General features: G+C 37.2%; 2 protein-coding genes and 1 non-coding gene across 3 annotated transcripts; 1 reads left to right on the top strand and 2 right to left on the bottom strand.

Moving 5' to 3' along the window:
- The first annotated feature begins 1,596 nt into the window (after positions 1-1,596).
- On the top strand, positions 1,597-3,579 carry LOC126599913 (phosphoglycerate mutase-like protein AT74H). The gene is made up of 5 exons (XM_050266383.1): positions 1,597-2,304; positions 2,393-2,512; positions 2,606-2,819; positions 3,059-3,139; positions 3,244-3,579. The coding sequence occupies exons 1-5, from the start codon at positions 1,743-1,745 to the stop codon at positions 3,359-3,361; spliced, it is 1,095 nt and encodes a 364-aa protein (XP_050122340.1). The 5' UTR covers positions 1,597-1,742; the 3' UTR covers positions 3,362-3,579.
- A 230-nt stretch (positions 3,580-3,809) lies between these two features.
- TRNAA-AGC (transfer RNA alanine (anticodon AGC)) lies at positions 3,810-3,882 on the bottom strand. The gene has a single exon. It is a non-coding gene; the product is annotated as a tRNA-Ala (tRNA).
- A 1,789-nt stretch (positions 3,883-5,671) lies between these two features.
- Positions 5,672-8,690, bottom strand: LOC126599912 (BTB/POZ domain-containing protein At1g63850-like). The gene is made up of 2 exons (XM_050266382.1): positions 7,415-8,690; positions 5,672-7,065 (listed from the first exon to the last, which is right to left on the bottom strand). Exons 1-2 carry the CDS (start codon positions 8,429-8,431, stop codon positions 6,124-6,126), a joined length of 1,959 nt encoding a protein of 652 aa, XP_050122339.1. The 5' UTR covers positions 8,432-8,690; the 3' UTR covers positions 5,672-6,123.
- Positions 8,691-16,439: the final 7,749 nt, after the last annotated feature.

Here is a 16,439-nt window from a genome sequence, read left to right as displayed (position 1 = left end):
CAATAACATATATATATTACATGTATCACCAACTTTGTCTTACGACAAGATGAATTTACATTAATAAAGATCAAGATAGAGTAAATAATACGAATAACCCACATCCTACACGAAAACACAACTTAAGAAAAATACCAAGATACTGTTGTCATACTCAAAACTGCATACTGCATCCCTCCGACCACTAGTGATCTTTTAATTATGAAATTTCTAACATCAGGAAATAGAAAGATCGTTGAAATAGATCAGACTAATGGATGTATACAAACTTTTTTGATTAATTATTCATGTTGAGTCTTACTCGTTTTTTAATTGTGAATCTTATTTTTATCTTTAACAAATAAGATACTGTATCTACCACTGAGTTTCTATCCACAGCTTAAGATTTATCCCTAATACATGTAATATTATTGAGATGATAATATAGCTTACAAAATGAAGTAAGAAATTGGGCTAGTCTACTTTTGCTTACATTTCTTCACATCAAACATGGGCTTGACATGCAAAAAAAAAAGGGCTTGACATGCAAAAAGTAGAGTCAAAACCTGAGTCCAAATCCTTGTATAAACATGTTCTTGCAAGCAAGTCATCGACCCAATCTCCCCTTACTAGCAAAAGAGTACATTAGACTGATTTTATTTTTTTCCATATAATTTCTTTTTAATCATTTTGGATAGAACAATGGAAAATAAACACTTTTTTTCCATATTCCAATTTTTACAATCCAACAACTGTCAGTCTATGAAATTCGAACTCGGAATCTTCTTGAGCAATTTTAGTATAGGTGCTTTAACAAATTTCTTTACCATGATGTTTTCAAGAATCATTTGAGATTATACAATTTTTTATTCTCAACTCTTCCACACAAATTGCAATGTAACCTAGGTCATGACTAACACTACTCATAAAAAATCATCCCACAAGACAAACTGGGACCCAAAAGCACTAGGCACATTGGTCCCCTCCAAAACAAAGACAAAAAACCTTGCTAGGAGGGAAGCACCTAACTCTATTTCCACATTTCAGTAGGTTCATCACGCCCTTTTGTATCTACCAATCAACCTCTCACAACACAACAAAAACATGCAAAGGGTCCCCTCCCCATATGCACCACATGAATAAAACACAAGTACATGGGCTGGTTTGGTATTGCTGTGCTTTGAAAAAAAGCTGCTGTGAGAATAAGTGGATGTGCTGTGAGAATAAGCGGCTGTGAAATAAAGCCAGTAGAGTGTTTGGTAAACTTTTTTATGAAAGTGCTTTTGGAAAAAAAAAGCAGGATGATAGTGTCTTTTCATTAAAGGAGCACTGTAGCTCCGTGTGCTTTGAAAAAACTGGCTTTTTTTCAAAGCAGCAAATAGCAACTTCAGCTTTTCCTTTGATTTTCAGCTTATTCTCACAGCAGCTTCCAAAATAAGCCATTTTTTTTCAGTTTACCAAACACAAAAATGACCCTCAGCTTTTTTTCACAGTGACTTTTTTTAAAATCACCTCAATCCCAAACGGGGCCTAAGACTTTGAAAATTGGCATTCGATTGACATAGCTAGATGGGAAAGCATGAAAGCTCCTCCCTACAAATGGAAAATAATAACCGTTAAAAAAATGGTGAGCTTAGAACAAAAAAAAGAAAGAAAAGTAATGTGCGGTTATCATTTCCCAAAATAAAAATCTGAAACGGCTTTCGACATTTGAGGCTCACAGGACCATTTGCCTTGAATTTGCAAGCAAGAAATCAGTGTTCATGGCCATGACTCAATTGTGCTTGTCCGCTTCCTTGTGTTACAATTCTTGCTTTCCAAAAAATTCAAATCTTTCTCTCACACTTCCCTCAGCTTCACCTAAATGTAAGCCACTAGAAAATGGGGTGTTTAGCTTCAACACAATCCAATGCTCTGTGAGCCAGAATGGGACAATTGAGTATTCTGATAATGGGTTGGCTAGTTTTCCCGAAAAGCATTTGCATCGAAAGTCCGCTACTAGTTTGAAATCTCCGCCTCCTAGGCCTCGCCGGATAATCTTGGTTCGACATGGGCAGAGTGAAGGAAATGTAGATGAGAGTGCTTATACAAGAATTTCTGATCCAAAGATTGGACTAACAGAGAAAGGGTTGGCTGATGCTGAGCAATGTGGGAGGAGGATAAGGGAGATGATTGAGAGGGACAAAGTGCATAATTGGAAGGTGTACTTTTATGTGTCTCCTTATAGAAGGACAGTTCAAACACTGAAGGGTTTGGGTAGAGCGTTTGAGCGCTCAAGAATCGCCGGCATGAGAGAAGAGCCTCGGCTTAGAGAGCAGGATTTCGGTATGTGCCCTTACTATATATCTATGCTTATCTCTTTTTCCATGAAATTTGAAGCGATTTGCATTTTGTTACATTCTCCCATGAAAAGGGAATTTTCAGGATAGGGAGAAGATGAGAGTAGAGAAAGCGATTCGCATGCGTTATGGTCGTTTCTTTTATCGGTTTCCTAATGGAGAATCTGCAGCTGATGTTTATGATAGGATTACAGGTGCAGCTTCCACATATATTGTTTATCGATTATTGATCACTATGAATTCAGCCAAGAAGTGTTGAGACAATGAAGTGTACTTGACTTGAGCAGGATTTAGGGAAACACTGAGAGCAGATATCGATATAGGACGATTTCAACCACCGGGCGAGAGAAATCCAAACATCAACTTGGTGCTAGTTTCACACGGTCTAACGCTTAGAGTGTTCCTCATGAGATGGTACAAATGGACTGTGGAGCAATTTGAGAGGCTGAATAACTTTGGCAATGGAAGCATGGTTGTTATGGAAAGAGGCTATGGTGGAAGGTATTACTCCTCCTCTACATTGTAGAAAGTTGAAATCAATTTTTGCGACAAAGAGATATTCTGAACTACTCTAACCTACCTAAACAAGGATTTCTACGTAAGTGCAAAGAGGCAGGCACACTACCTTGACCAACTGTCCTAACCTACATATGCACAAATCTATTTTCAGAAGACATAGCAAAGTAATCTGAACTCGTTGCGTTTCCCATTTCCCATTTCCCAATCTCTAATTTCTGCAGGTACAGCTTGTTAGTGCATCACACTGAAGAGGAGCTAAGACAGTTTGGATTGACAGATGAAATGCTGGTTGATCAAGAATGGTAGAACTAAAAAAAAAACTAAATCTTTTAACAAGTTTATTGCAATGAGTTCTCATTTGTATTTAGTACTCTTAACCCTTTACTTTGTTGGGTTCTGATTCAAGGCAAAAATATGCAAAACCCGGGGAGCTGAACTACGATTGCCCGATGCTAAATTCCTTCTTCACCCACTTCGGTGATGATGACGATGATGGTGATCGTGCAGCCGTTAGCACACTCTAGTTGATATAACCATGGAATGGAAGCCTTGGAGTTGATACATCAAAAATCAACAAAACCATAGATAATATACTAACAGCTGTACGGTGTAGAAATGCAAGTAAACCAACATTTTTTTTCTTCTCTCTTTTCACTTTGATATGGTAGTAAAGAACAAAGTCTGTAGAGCTTTTATCTCTGCAAAGAAGTTCGACCCAAAATAAACTCAATTAATTATAATATTCTGATCCGAGTCCGTCCCTTCGGCGACATCCGAAAAAATAAAACATTTACAAATATGAAACATGATTAAGCACTGGTTTATGAAATTAAGGGAATCAAACATGAAAAGGGAAGCAAATCTTTTTACACAAATAGAGTTGATTGGAATTTTATTTTTGATAATATTTCTCGGTGGCCCGGAGTTTTACTGATTTGCTTGGGAATCATGAAAAAAAATGATGATAAAAAATGGAGAAGTGGGGTATCGATCCCCATACCTCTCGCATGCTAAGCGAGCGCTCTACCATCTGAGCTACATCCCCTTCTTGAAGGCAATGGTCATCCTATATATTTAATTTTTTTTTTATTTCTATTCTCGCTTATCTTAAAACTATTTTTCCAATACTAAGAAAATTTATGGACGAATCGTGGTTTTTCCAGTAACAATTACATCAAAAACACGCATATGGAAGCAGTTGTGTCCTGTGTGTACATAGCAGACTTGAAAAGTTGAAGCAGCTGCTGCTTTTGTTCTAAGGAATAAGGAGGATAATTGGGTGATACATGTGCTATTAATATAAATGGTGCCACTATCTCAGTTATGAATGTCATTGCCTTAAAGGAAGACCTTTTGTATGCCAGATGCAAAGCTTTTTGGAGCATAATGGCGGAAGGGGACTCCAGGCTGGTGATTCAGGCGATGCAAGGTTCTTAGAATACTCCTTGGGCCTTGGCACTTTAAGTCAATTTTGGATTATATAAGAGCAAGTCCACCGGGACCAAATAGGCCGGCTCACAGTAGCCAAAATGGCTTGGCACCTAGCCAATTTGCTCCAGCCCAGCCTAATAGGCTGACACCCAACCCAGGCCATCCTATAGGCCGGCCCAAAATATGCTGAGCCAAGGCCTAGCCTATGTAACGTCATGCTTATGCCAGCATGACGTCACAGGCTGTTTTAATTTTTTTTGCACCAGGCACATGGGAAATACGTGCGCGTGGTCGCGAGTGGCCAACAACCTCGTAGAGGCGAGGCCCACTGTGCAGGCGCAATATGGGGGTTCCAATGTGGGGACACGTGGCTCCTCTTTGTCCTTTGGATTTCCAACTGTAAAAAAAATTTGAAATTTAAAATTAATGGCTACTTACGTGTCACAATGAGGACCATTCGATTTTCAGATCAACAGTCCAGATTTTTTTGCCAAAAAACTTAAAAAAATAAAATAAAATGTCAAAAATTAATAATATTTTTTTATAAAGTCAGAAATTAAAAATAAAATTTTTATTTTTATTATTTTATCATCAAAATAATAATATTTTAATAAAATTGACTAGACTATTTTTTTAGGTGTGGAGATACATTTGGCCTATTACTGTTCATTGGGGTCTATCACTGTTCACTGAGTGGATTAAATGGGCTAGATGCTGTGCATTTGTTTAGGGGTGGACTTGCTCTAAGATGGTTGGCCTCTAATTTTCTTTGCATAAGGTGGAACCATATCTTTAGGGAAGTAAACATTGTGGCCAACGCTTTAGCTCACCATAGCCTTACCGTAGCAAACCTAGATTTATGGGAGTATTGTTTGAATGAGGATCCTCTCTAGATCCTCTTTGTGAGGAACTTGGAGATCCTCCAATCACATTCGTTCATCGTACATCGTGCGGTTAGTTTTCGTCAAATACTGTTTATATTTAATTTTAAATAAAAAAATTTACAATGATTTCTAGTCGCATGATATACGATGAACGAATGTAATTGGAGGATCCGGAGAGGATCCTCATTCAATATTGTTTATCAATTTCGGGTAGTTTCAAGTTTTAATATATTTCTTTATTTATTAAAAAATGTGCATAATTTGTTTTTTAAAATTTTTATTTTTTTTAACAAACGATATTGACACACTAAAGAATAGAGAAGTAAACTAAGCCTCACAATGATGAGGATAGGGTGCTTAACTAGGCCTCGATAAAAATTTTGCCGGGGCTTTCAACCCGGTCAATGGGAAAAAGAATGTCCAGCACTGACAAACTAGAGTTTCTTATATTCTGCATCACGTTAAAACTCGAGATCCAAACCCTAGCTCAAGAGTTTGACAAACAAAACACCTTTAAGGTTCATACTAAGAGAATTTTTTATTCTTTGTTTATTATAAATACTCCATGTAGGCTACATGATGTAGCTAAAGCTAAGATGTTAAGGAAAGAACAATAATTCCTATTTCAATACATTGGATTGGAGGGAGAGACTACAGGTCCAAAATAAGCAAGAAAACGAACAAAACAAGCAATTTCCGAATTTTATCCCAAAACACTATGAACACTGCACCAATATGTCTGATCATCTTCCCAAACTAAACCTAGGTACATCCAGTCAAACTATTCCATCATGCACCAATCTGAAAGCCAACTACTCCACAAGGGGCTTCCGGCCTTGGTCCCGAAATTAAGAAGATCAAAAGACAACCAATTAAGAACAAATGAGAGTATAGCCATCCGAACAAGGTAAAGAGAGAACAAGAGACAGACTCGAGAGCACCATTATCCCGGCATTGTGTAATTATTGATTCTATGAGTTTTCAATGGTTGCGGTTGTAATTCGTAACGGCCGTGGTCTTTCCTGGTCACCATTCCGCTTCCAAAAGGCCCTCCTCCACCAAACTTCAAATCCTCTTTGTATATTGGGGCAATCTTCACCTGAGTTCAAGAACCGATTAAACCAAGCCAGCAAAATTTCTTGCTGCCATGCTAATGGCAGGGTCAGGATTGTGTTGCTTAGACCATCCTCAATTGAGTGCCTATCCAGGCCTTTCGAAGCCCTTTTCATCCAGGCAAAATCATCGTAAAATGGGACCAACCATGTACGCAAAAGCAAGAACCTCACATCCTTGGAAACCAATAGCTGCCCCTTTCCCAGCCCGACAAAGAGACGAGCAGTAACTCTGCTAATCTCGTATCTATGAACTGCAGCCACTTTAGAATGCACCTCAGACAATTCAGTTTGGGATGCCCATGTTGTCAAGAAATCTTCAGCCATTTGTCTGTCAATCAAAATATCCAAAATCCAATGCAAATTATCTGCTTGCCTCGCAATCTGACCCACATCTTGCAAGTCTGACTCTGCTGCCCGAGAAAAATGGCGGCGAAGCAATTGCAAACACCCATCACAAGCCGAGTACAAGGACTCTTTCCGGAGATCATTATGAGATGAATTCTCACGAAGCATCTTCAACACCAATCCTTTCATCTCGCGCCTTGCCTTTTCGTCTTTGCCTTCAAGAACCACATGCAGAAGCTTTATAAGAACTTCTTCGTTGTCATTACCCACTTCAGTCCCATTGGCAACTTCGACAGAGACCCTCTTGAGTACTTCCCCAGCTCCAACGCCTTCAAGGTGAAGCTCAAACATCAGTGATGCCACCTTCTCCTCTTCATCCTCAGCCCATGGGGCAGCTTCTAAGTATTCTAAACAAGATAAAACACCGGCATCGAATCCAATTGCTGCCGAAACCTAAAGCACACAGAACACCCACAAATGCCATCATTCCCATAAACTGCATTTCCTTTTTTAGCTTGCTATAAGTAACAACAACAACAACAACAACGCATTTTCCCACTAAGTGGGGTTGGCTATATGAATCCTAACACACCATTGCTATAAGTAACACAAAGTCAAAATTAAGAAGGAACACTCAAAAATTGAATTCGAACAACTGGGTTTTTTCGAATCGAAAAAACCCAGTTTTAATCTGTTTCCATTGTAATTATCTAACCTTTCTAAACAATCAATCATAAGCTGTAATTACACACCAAAAAAATAGAAACTTAAAAAACGAAAAGTATAATTAATCAAACTTTACCTTCAAAATTCCAAGCACTTTGGGGACACACTCCTTCATCAGCCTTCTCCTCAGATCCTTACAGTACATCAACATCAAGGCCTCGATATAAACCTCCACGTCATCACAATCCGCAATCTCCACATTGTACGGCGGAGACGACGACGGCGCCGTTCTCTGCTGCTTGACCCACCTCTCCGACAGCTTCACCGCGAAGAACCGACTGTGCGCGACCAGAATCTGACGGTGTACACTCATCGACACACTGAACCCATCTTTGGAGCTCAGAGTGAGCTTAATGTCACTGCTCGACGGGTCATTGAACTGGTTCCCGGGGCTCCGATTCCCCATCAGAAGATGTGAGACCCGCTGCATCATCAACGCCTGCTTGTCCTGAACCAAACCCACATGGGTTTTGCGCCCGCTTGCCGACCCGACGCCGTTCTGGTGGATCTGGGCTCTGGGTTGGGCCATTTCGGGCTCGCTAGCCATCATTTCGAAAAGGGTCGGGCTGGACCGGGTCGTCTTGTCGGATTGCGGCGGCGGAGACATGGGGTTCAATAACCCAGCCGTGAGCATTGAATTGAACCTGCTGAAGCTGGAATTAAACGAATCGTTTTGACCAGAATGGCCATTTGTCAACGCCGGACTAAAATCCATGACCGGAGAGCGACTACCCGGCGCGAATCGGATCCGGAACGAGGACGACGAAGAAGAAGGCGATTTCCCAGATGGGTAATACTGAACCGGATCGGGTTTACGATCCGGGTTAATGGGTTGCTCCGGGCGTGGCTGGGCGGAGATGGGTTTCGAGTCTTTCGAGGCGAAACAGCACCAGGAGTTATCGGGGGAGACAATGGTGGGCGGGCCGAGTTTTCGAGACGGGTTGGGTGCTGCGGCGGTGGTTTGGGAAGATAGGGTGGTGGAGTCGCGGTGCCTACGGCGTTTGGTTTTGGTTTTGGAGGGGGTTGTGTGGGAATTGAACTGCGTAATGTTAGTACTACGAGTAGTTGTCGTTGTGGTTGCCGCAGCTGCCATGAAATATTAAATTGAAAAATTGGAAAAAAGACATAAATTGTTAAGCTATGCTTTTATTCTTGTCCTTTAGTTTTCAGAGATATTGGTATGAAATTAATCAGAATTATGAATTTTTTGGGATCTATTTTCCTTTCGTTTGGGTAATGACAAAGAAAGTGCATTAAAAATAGTGGTGTAAACGAGATGGATCAGAGCTTAAAAAAAAGAAAAAAAAAAAGAAAAAAAAAAGGAAGAGCAATGAGAGGAGACTGAGAAAAGGCGTTTAGTGGCGGATCGATGAGAAATGAAAGTGAGCCCTATTTATATCTGGCTTTGTTTGGGTGATGAAACCAAAAACTGAGGGTTTTTTTGGGTTTTGCGATGGATGGGGTTTTTGGGCTCTTCACGAAATAAGGAAGATTGAAGATTTTAGGGATCAATTTATTTTAATTTTCATTTTATATCGTGTGATTAATTTTTTTTAAGTACTGTTTATGTTTAATTTTAAATAAAATAATTTAAAATAATTTATGATTGCAAAATAACTAATGAACGAATATGATAGACTGATTTTTATATCCTAAAAAAAGAATCCAGATAGAAACATATTCCCCGAGAAAACTTTGGAATTGTCAAAACGAAAAAAAAGGGGAGAGCGAGAGAGGCAGAAAGCCAAGTCTTGTGATGGATGTGTTGTATGATTCATTGCTTCAATTGGTGTGATTGTGCTGTTGTGACGGTTATGTGTTTTTAGTCTCTCACTTCTTTTCTTTTCATTTGCTTGGTTTTGGAATCTGCTTCAAGTCGTGCGTCAAATTGGGTGCTTCCATTTGTAAAATTGGATTGGTTTTTGTCATGATTTTACAATTGGGTTCATGTTCATACAATTTTTGAACAACCGGTACAAACGTAGCATTTTGATTCACTAGACAATAACATGTTTTGGAAAAACAAGAAGTCACGATGACCGCGAATAGGATGCATGCAGGCCATTGGATTCTTTTTTGTTTTACAAAGGGCTTATTCCCTTGTTACTTATCATGAACTATGATGCATCATGTCACAGTCACCACCTCATTTTAATTAATATTGGTCATTAAAATAGGTATTATTTTTTAAGGAGTATTTTGATATGAGTCTAAAGTAACTAAAAATTGGATTTATTTCAAAAATCAAAAATCATTAAAAATTAGACCTATTTCAAAAGTAGGCTTATAAAATTGGACCTATTTCAAATTTTCATTTTTTTTAATTACAGGATTAAATTTCATCCATTTGCAGTTTAGATTCTTTTTTTATTGGTATTTTAAATTATGTCTCTTTCCACAAAATTCATGCTACATTTGAGACTGAAAATGATTGAGAGTGACCAAGCATGCAAACTAAAATTCCCACCACAAATGCCAAAGGAGTCTAAATCACAACTATATATCTACTCAACCCTATCTCATTCCCACCGACCATCCTTGCATTGCACATAGATTTATTAAGCATAAAAAACTCTCTAATCAGACTTTCATTTCATAATGGAAAATTACTTTTGCACTCTTTTCTTTTCCCGTCCAAATTCTCTATTTTTTATATAGTCGTTAGAATGAATAAATCAAAAAAAGAAAAAAAATATAAAAAAATAACTGAAGAAAATAATATAAAAAAACACTTACAATTATTGTACTATGTTAATTTTTCATCTTAATGAAAATAAGTCACCTACTATTTGTAACAAACTTGACAACTAAAGCCCAACACATGAAAGATAATGGAAAGGAATCCTCATCGGATCCCTTCCACTAAATTCTCATAATCAATCAATCTGAACCCTTGAAATTTGATCCAACAGCTACAAACAGGAGGCCTCTTTAAAAATTATAATTAAATTAGCTGTTGGATCAAATTTCAAGAGCCTGAATTGATTGATTGAGAGGGGTGGAAGGGATCCAAAGATGATGCCTTTCCAAAGATAATTAACATAATGGTAAAGGTGCGGATTGCGATTACCTAATAAACAAAAATGTGAGAGGTCTCGAGTTCGATGCTTCGAACTGGTGAGTTTGATTGATTGTGGTCACAGACAAGGTTAAGTTCCCAATAACCTCTCTGGACCCAAAAAACTTAGATAGTCATAACTTACTACCAGTTATCCCTCTTTAAAAAAAGATAAAAAATTAGCACGGGATGAAGATCCCTCTGATCTGTTTCGAAGCTACGTGACATGAAAGTTTTATTATTTTAAGTTGATACTTATATAATGGAAGGCAAAAAGGTCATTCTATTATTATAACAGATAATACCATACTTTGTTTCATCCCAACTTATTTTGTTACTTTTTCCTTTCACTTTACTTGACGTCACCCTCTCCCACTCTCTCATAATGCATACAATTTCGGCATTTTTTTATAGTATTTTGGAGTATAAGTAATGCTAGATAAATTGAAAAATGTATCATTAATAAGAAATAAGAATGTTAATTAATACTTAAGTAATAATACAATCATTAATTTTCATGTCATTTAGTTTACAAAATTTAGTTAAATTTAATCTTCTTAGTATTTACCTTATGATAATTGTGAAGATTTTAGTTGTTAAATTTTTAAGATTTTTAGTTCATTGTGTGACTATCCAATCTCCCACCTCTAATATTGTTGTATATAAATAAAACCAATTAAAAACTTCAAATTATAGAATACTCCGAATCAACGTAGAATTCCCACAAAAAATCCTCAGTTATATTTCATGTCATGGGTGCCACAACCAAATGCTATTTCATGCTCTTTGCTAGCTGTATTATAGGATCACCATTCTATGCACATTTCCTATACTTTCTCACCAAAAATACAGGCAAGCAAGGAAGAATTAAAAAAGAAAGTGAGGGATATAGAAAACCCTCCTCACTTTATTGGCATTGGAGGGGGACCGACATTGTCTACACAGATACAAATATTGGTCCACATCTAATAATTTTTGTTGTTACCCATTGATTTAAAGAAAAACTAATGAAAATGATTTGAAAATTTTGAGTTTTAATGATAAGGATAAAATAAAGGGTAAAGTGAATAGTATCAGGTTTGATTTTTTAGTGAAAAAATGTAGTTTTTCGTTAAAGTGAACAGTACCGTATATTTTTCGTTAAAACTCCATTGATTTAACCCTGATTAAGTTTCATTCTTCCTTGACTACAAAGGAAAAGAAAATTAACTTGATAAAAAAATGTGCCCCTTATTTTGCTAAATTAACCAATATTTTTTTTATTAATATATAATTTCCGGTGAGAATTTTTTGGATAAACTTGCGTGTTTTAACTTAAGTAAATTGAAAGAAGTTGAACAACATTGAGGAATAAGGACGGCAACTAAGGAAAACCATTATTTTTTACATTTGGTTGGATATGTTGGATTTCCTTTGGGGCTCAAAGGCCCCATACAAGAGAAGAAGAGACTTCGCTTTCGGCTTTTGTTATGCAAGTATGGTGAACAAATTGAGGGCTAGTTTGATATTGCTGTGCTTTGAAAAAAAACTGCTGTGAGAATAAGCGGTTATGTTGTGAGAATAAGCGGCTGTGAAATAAATCAGTAAAATGTTTGGTAAACTTTTTTGTAAAAGTGCTTTTGGAAAAAAAAAAAAAAAAACAGTCAGATAGTGGATCTTTTCATTAAAGGAGCACCGTAGCTCAGTGTGCTTTGAAAAAAAAGCCAGTTTTCCAAAGCTGCAAATAGCAGCTTCAGCTTTTTCCTTTGATTTCAGTTTATTCTCACAGCAGTTTTCAAAATAAATCATTTTTTTTCAGTTTACCAAACACCTAAAACCCTCACAGCTTTTTTTCATGAGTGCTTTATTTTTAAGCACCTCACTCCCAAACCATCCCTGAGACTTGGAGAGCATAGATATTGTCTTTTGCATATGCCAGCGTAACCAATACAAATCTTTTAGACATTATACCAAATATGTCTTTTATTCAATTTTGATGTAATATATAGGGTAGGAACACAATTTTTACAGCCAATTATGTAACCACATGTACGTCGAAGACAATATAAGGAAAATAATATTTCTCAGTGCTAAGCGGAAACATTGCATGCTTGGAAGCAAACGTTAGTTATAAGCATTCATTGTTCCTCAAGACATCTTCCAGAGAAGTATCATCTGACGGCCAATAGGTGTGTTCATGTTTCGCCCAGACTAGGGTTGGGAGGATAAGTGTAGCAAAATGTAACCAAGCTCAAACCTCTAATGAGGAGGAGTGATGATGAGGCTTAAGCCACTCTAATGGAGAATTCGATTCTACACAAGCTAAGCAAGGTTAATATGATGCAGTTCGTAATCAGCAGTTGTTAGCAGTCCAACCCGTCACAACAACTTATGTTCTTACTTAACCATTTCTGTTATATGTTACTTTAACCATTTTATATGTTACCTTTTCTTACCGGTATTACTATTAGGCCTTGATAATGTTATGTTATATACACACACTCAACAATTTAATATTATATAATAACTAGCCATTCTGCAAGCGTATACGCGCGTGAAATGGACCTTTTATTTATTATGGGCGTTGCTTGCCCCTAAAGATCCGTTAAAATTGATTAATGTATAAACAAAAATGACGTTAATGTTTATTGTAGGACGTAGGTCACATTTTTCAAACCATCATGACCAAATGATGGTATATAATACATTGATTAAAAAAAAAGAACAATATGTGCATAGAAAAACATAAAGTCTACTTATAATGTGATATTTCCATTACCAAATCATGGCTTGTTTTAATGTATCAAGCGAAGCAAAATATAACAATATGTACATATGTAAACATAACATCTACTTGTGACATCAAAGCCAAGCTTGCCACTCATTTCTTTGCATTTGATGCTTTAGATTTTCATGGTCAATTTGCAAACAATAATAGTAAAATAAGAAGTCAAACTAATTAAGGTGGGAATAATGCACTAAGGGCTGGTTTGGTATTGCTGTGCTTTGAAGAAAAAAAAAAACTGCTTCTGCTGTGCTGTGAGAATAAGCAGCTATGAAATAAAGCAGTAGAGTGTTTGGTAAACTTTTTTGTAAAAATGTTTATAGAAAAAAAAAAAAAGCAGTATTATAGTGTTTGGTAAACTTTTATGTAAAATAGCCGTGACTGTGTAAAATGACAAAAAATGGTATAATACTAGATGTGCCATTCATTTAATTTTCTCCATCTACATCAAGTAGTCTCTCCCACTACCCCACTACTGAACCAGACTTTCCAAAAACCAAAAACATCTCTCTAGAAGTTTCCCCAACAACCCCAATTTTCTCAATTTTTATTTTTTTTGCTCCGTCTTCTTCTTTTTTATTTTCTACTCCGTTCCTCAATCTCTCTCACCTGCCATTTGATTTGCAGTACATACATGGTCTAGCAGCTCGAGGAGTTCATTATGTACATCGAGCAAGGCCAACGCTCTAGGATGCTAGTTTCTTTCTTTTTTTCGGGACTAATCATTTTTTTCTTTTTGAAACTATGTAGTGTGAATTTGATCATACGAAGTAGTTTTCTGTATTTAATTTTGGGTATTTGGATTAACTAAGTTTTGGTGTCCGTCTGGGCAATCTGGGTTCTCTTAATTTGCAGAAACACGAAGATCAGTTGCTTGTAAGTGGTGAAATCTGGGAAATCTAGGCAAATCTGCGATGCCAAAACCGATTCTAGTCCTCACCGAAAAAGATGATGGTATTTCTCGGCGCGATTTTGTCAGCATGGGAGTGATAGAGGACGGACAAGAGATGGGAGGAAGGACAAAGGCAAAAACAACGTCCTAGGGTATGGAATTCAAGGTCAATAACGGTGATTGTTGAAGCTGGGAGCGAACATCGTTGTGGCAAGATCGATGAGGAGGACCTCCCAATCAAAGTCGGCGACGTTCTCCAGTTGGTATTATGTGTAATTATTTAATTGTTTAAGGTCATTTTGGGTGTTTGAAAGTTTCATTAAATGGCTCAGTGCCTCTTGCCAATTAGGTTTGCGCATAAGTTGTGGAAGAAAAAAAAGCCGGTTTTTCAAAGCTAGCTTTTGTTGCTTTGAATTTTTAGCTTTTTTTTTTCACCCAAAACTATGAAAAAAAAGCTGAAGTTAAATGTTTACCAAACACAAAAAACCTACAGCTTTTTTTTATACCCATTTTTTTTAAAGCACCTCAGTACCAAACCACTACTAAATGTACAATCACAAATATAAGGGTTGCAAGAACTTTGAACAAATGCAAAAAAACTTAGCCTAAGTTCTTTTTTTATTATTTTTTTATTTTTTATATATAGATGATAGTCATTTGACATCATATCACTTGATCTTAATGTCGTCTTTTTACCTATGATTAGGAGCATTTTTTTCCTGGAGTTTTGCTACATGACCAGGTTTTAACGAGGCATCCACCCTAAGTTGGTGATACCCTTGTGAGCACTCTACTTGTGTCCAGAAGACACTTAGTTTTGACTTAATATAACTTCTCACATTTCTCCTTAGCCTATAAGGTTTATCCCACCTTGGGTTTTACCATAGTGAGGTTTTGTAAGTTTTACTGCCAATGCTTTCTTCCATTTGTTTTGAGACTCACATTAGCTACTTGTGCCAAATTGACAAGACAACTTAATGAACTGCTTCTACATTTACCTGAAAATCTAATGTGCCATTTACTTGAGTATTTACACACTCAAAGAGGAGTTTTGTTATATAATAGAGGTGGGTGAGCTCAGAAGAAAATCGAAAGGATCCACCAATGATATGAACAAAAATTCTCATGTTTGGAAGGGGATTTGGAAATTACAAATTCCGAATAAACTAAGAGTGTTCTTGTGGTGATGTTGTAATGGGGCAATGACCGTGCAAAGGAATTTGCAATGACGGAATATGGGGGTGCTTGATTGTTGTGGTATTTGTGAGAATGCAATGGAAACGGAGAATTTTTTTTTTTTGAGTGTAGTAAAGCATTCTGGTTTGGAACTTTGGTCCACGTAAATATACGAGATTTGAAGGGTATTGATTTCTTGGATGGTTGGAAGAATATTTATGATCAAGTTCCGGGACTAGAAAATGGCAAAGAGTTGCTACAATGCATTGTCCTTGTGCTCTGGAAATTTGGAAATGTAGGAATGTATTCGTGTTCACCAAAGAACTGTACCATTCCATAGAGGATTTGGAAATTTGGAGGAGGCATTTGGATGAATTTAGGGATGTAGTGAGGGAGAAAAACAGTGGAACAATGAGGACGAGGACTGGCAGTGTGTGGGGGAGGAAGGGGGAACGAGTGACTTGGAAGAAACCGGGTTTTGGGTGTTTGAAGGTAAAATGCGAAGGTGCTTGGGGTGGGAAGAAGAAGATAAGGGGGGAGGTTAGGTCGTTCATGACTTTGCATGAACTTGGTTGCAGAGAGGAGAAAAGGGATATACATGCAATTAATGCGACGATGGTAAAGCTTTTATCATTCAAGACACGATGGACCCATGCAGAGATGAGGGGCTACATAATTTAATTATTAAGTCTAATTCTTTCAAGGTGATTAGGATGCTACAAAAGGAAATTAGTGTGGATGCAGAGTTGGAAAGCATAATTTATGATATTTGGGCTATTGCTAAGGATGTGGGAATTGTTTCGTTCGAATTTGTTCGGTGTGATGGCAATTGAGCGGCGCATTCCCTTGTGGCGTTTATTCAGAAGAATGGAGGTTCTTACAACTAGGATTGTATTGGCCCATAATTTTTATTTACTATTTTGGCTGAGGATGTAAATATTTTCTTTTTTTTTTAGTGTAACGATATGTTTTACACTAAGGGAAGAGGTGTTGGAGTTTTGAATTAAAAAAACAATTGTGGAGCAAAAAATAATCAAGAGGCGACATATGGATTTTTGAGTGAAAATGACAAAATTATCCTCGAGGCACACTGGAATTCCTACGCGTGAGCAATTAACAATCATCCCTCAATCAAGCCAAAAGTGCCCAAATAGGTGTTTATTTATAACCTATTTCATCTGTCCCTCATCATATCTTCTCCACAAGGTATC

Source organism: Malus sylvestris, chromosome 14 (assembly GCF_916048215.2).
Source record: "Malus sylvestris chromosome 14, drMalSylv7.2, whole genome shotgun sequence".
Classification (NCBI taxonomy): Eukaryota; Viridiplantae; Streptophyta; class Magnoliopsida; order Rosales; family Rosaceae; genus Malus; species Malus sylvestris.
The sequence above is the reverse complement of the archived record's forward strand: the minus strand, read 5'-3'. Positions and strand labels throughout refer to the sequence as shown.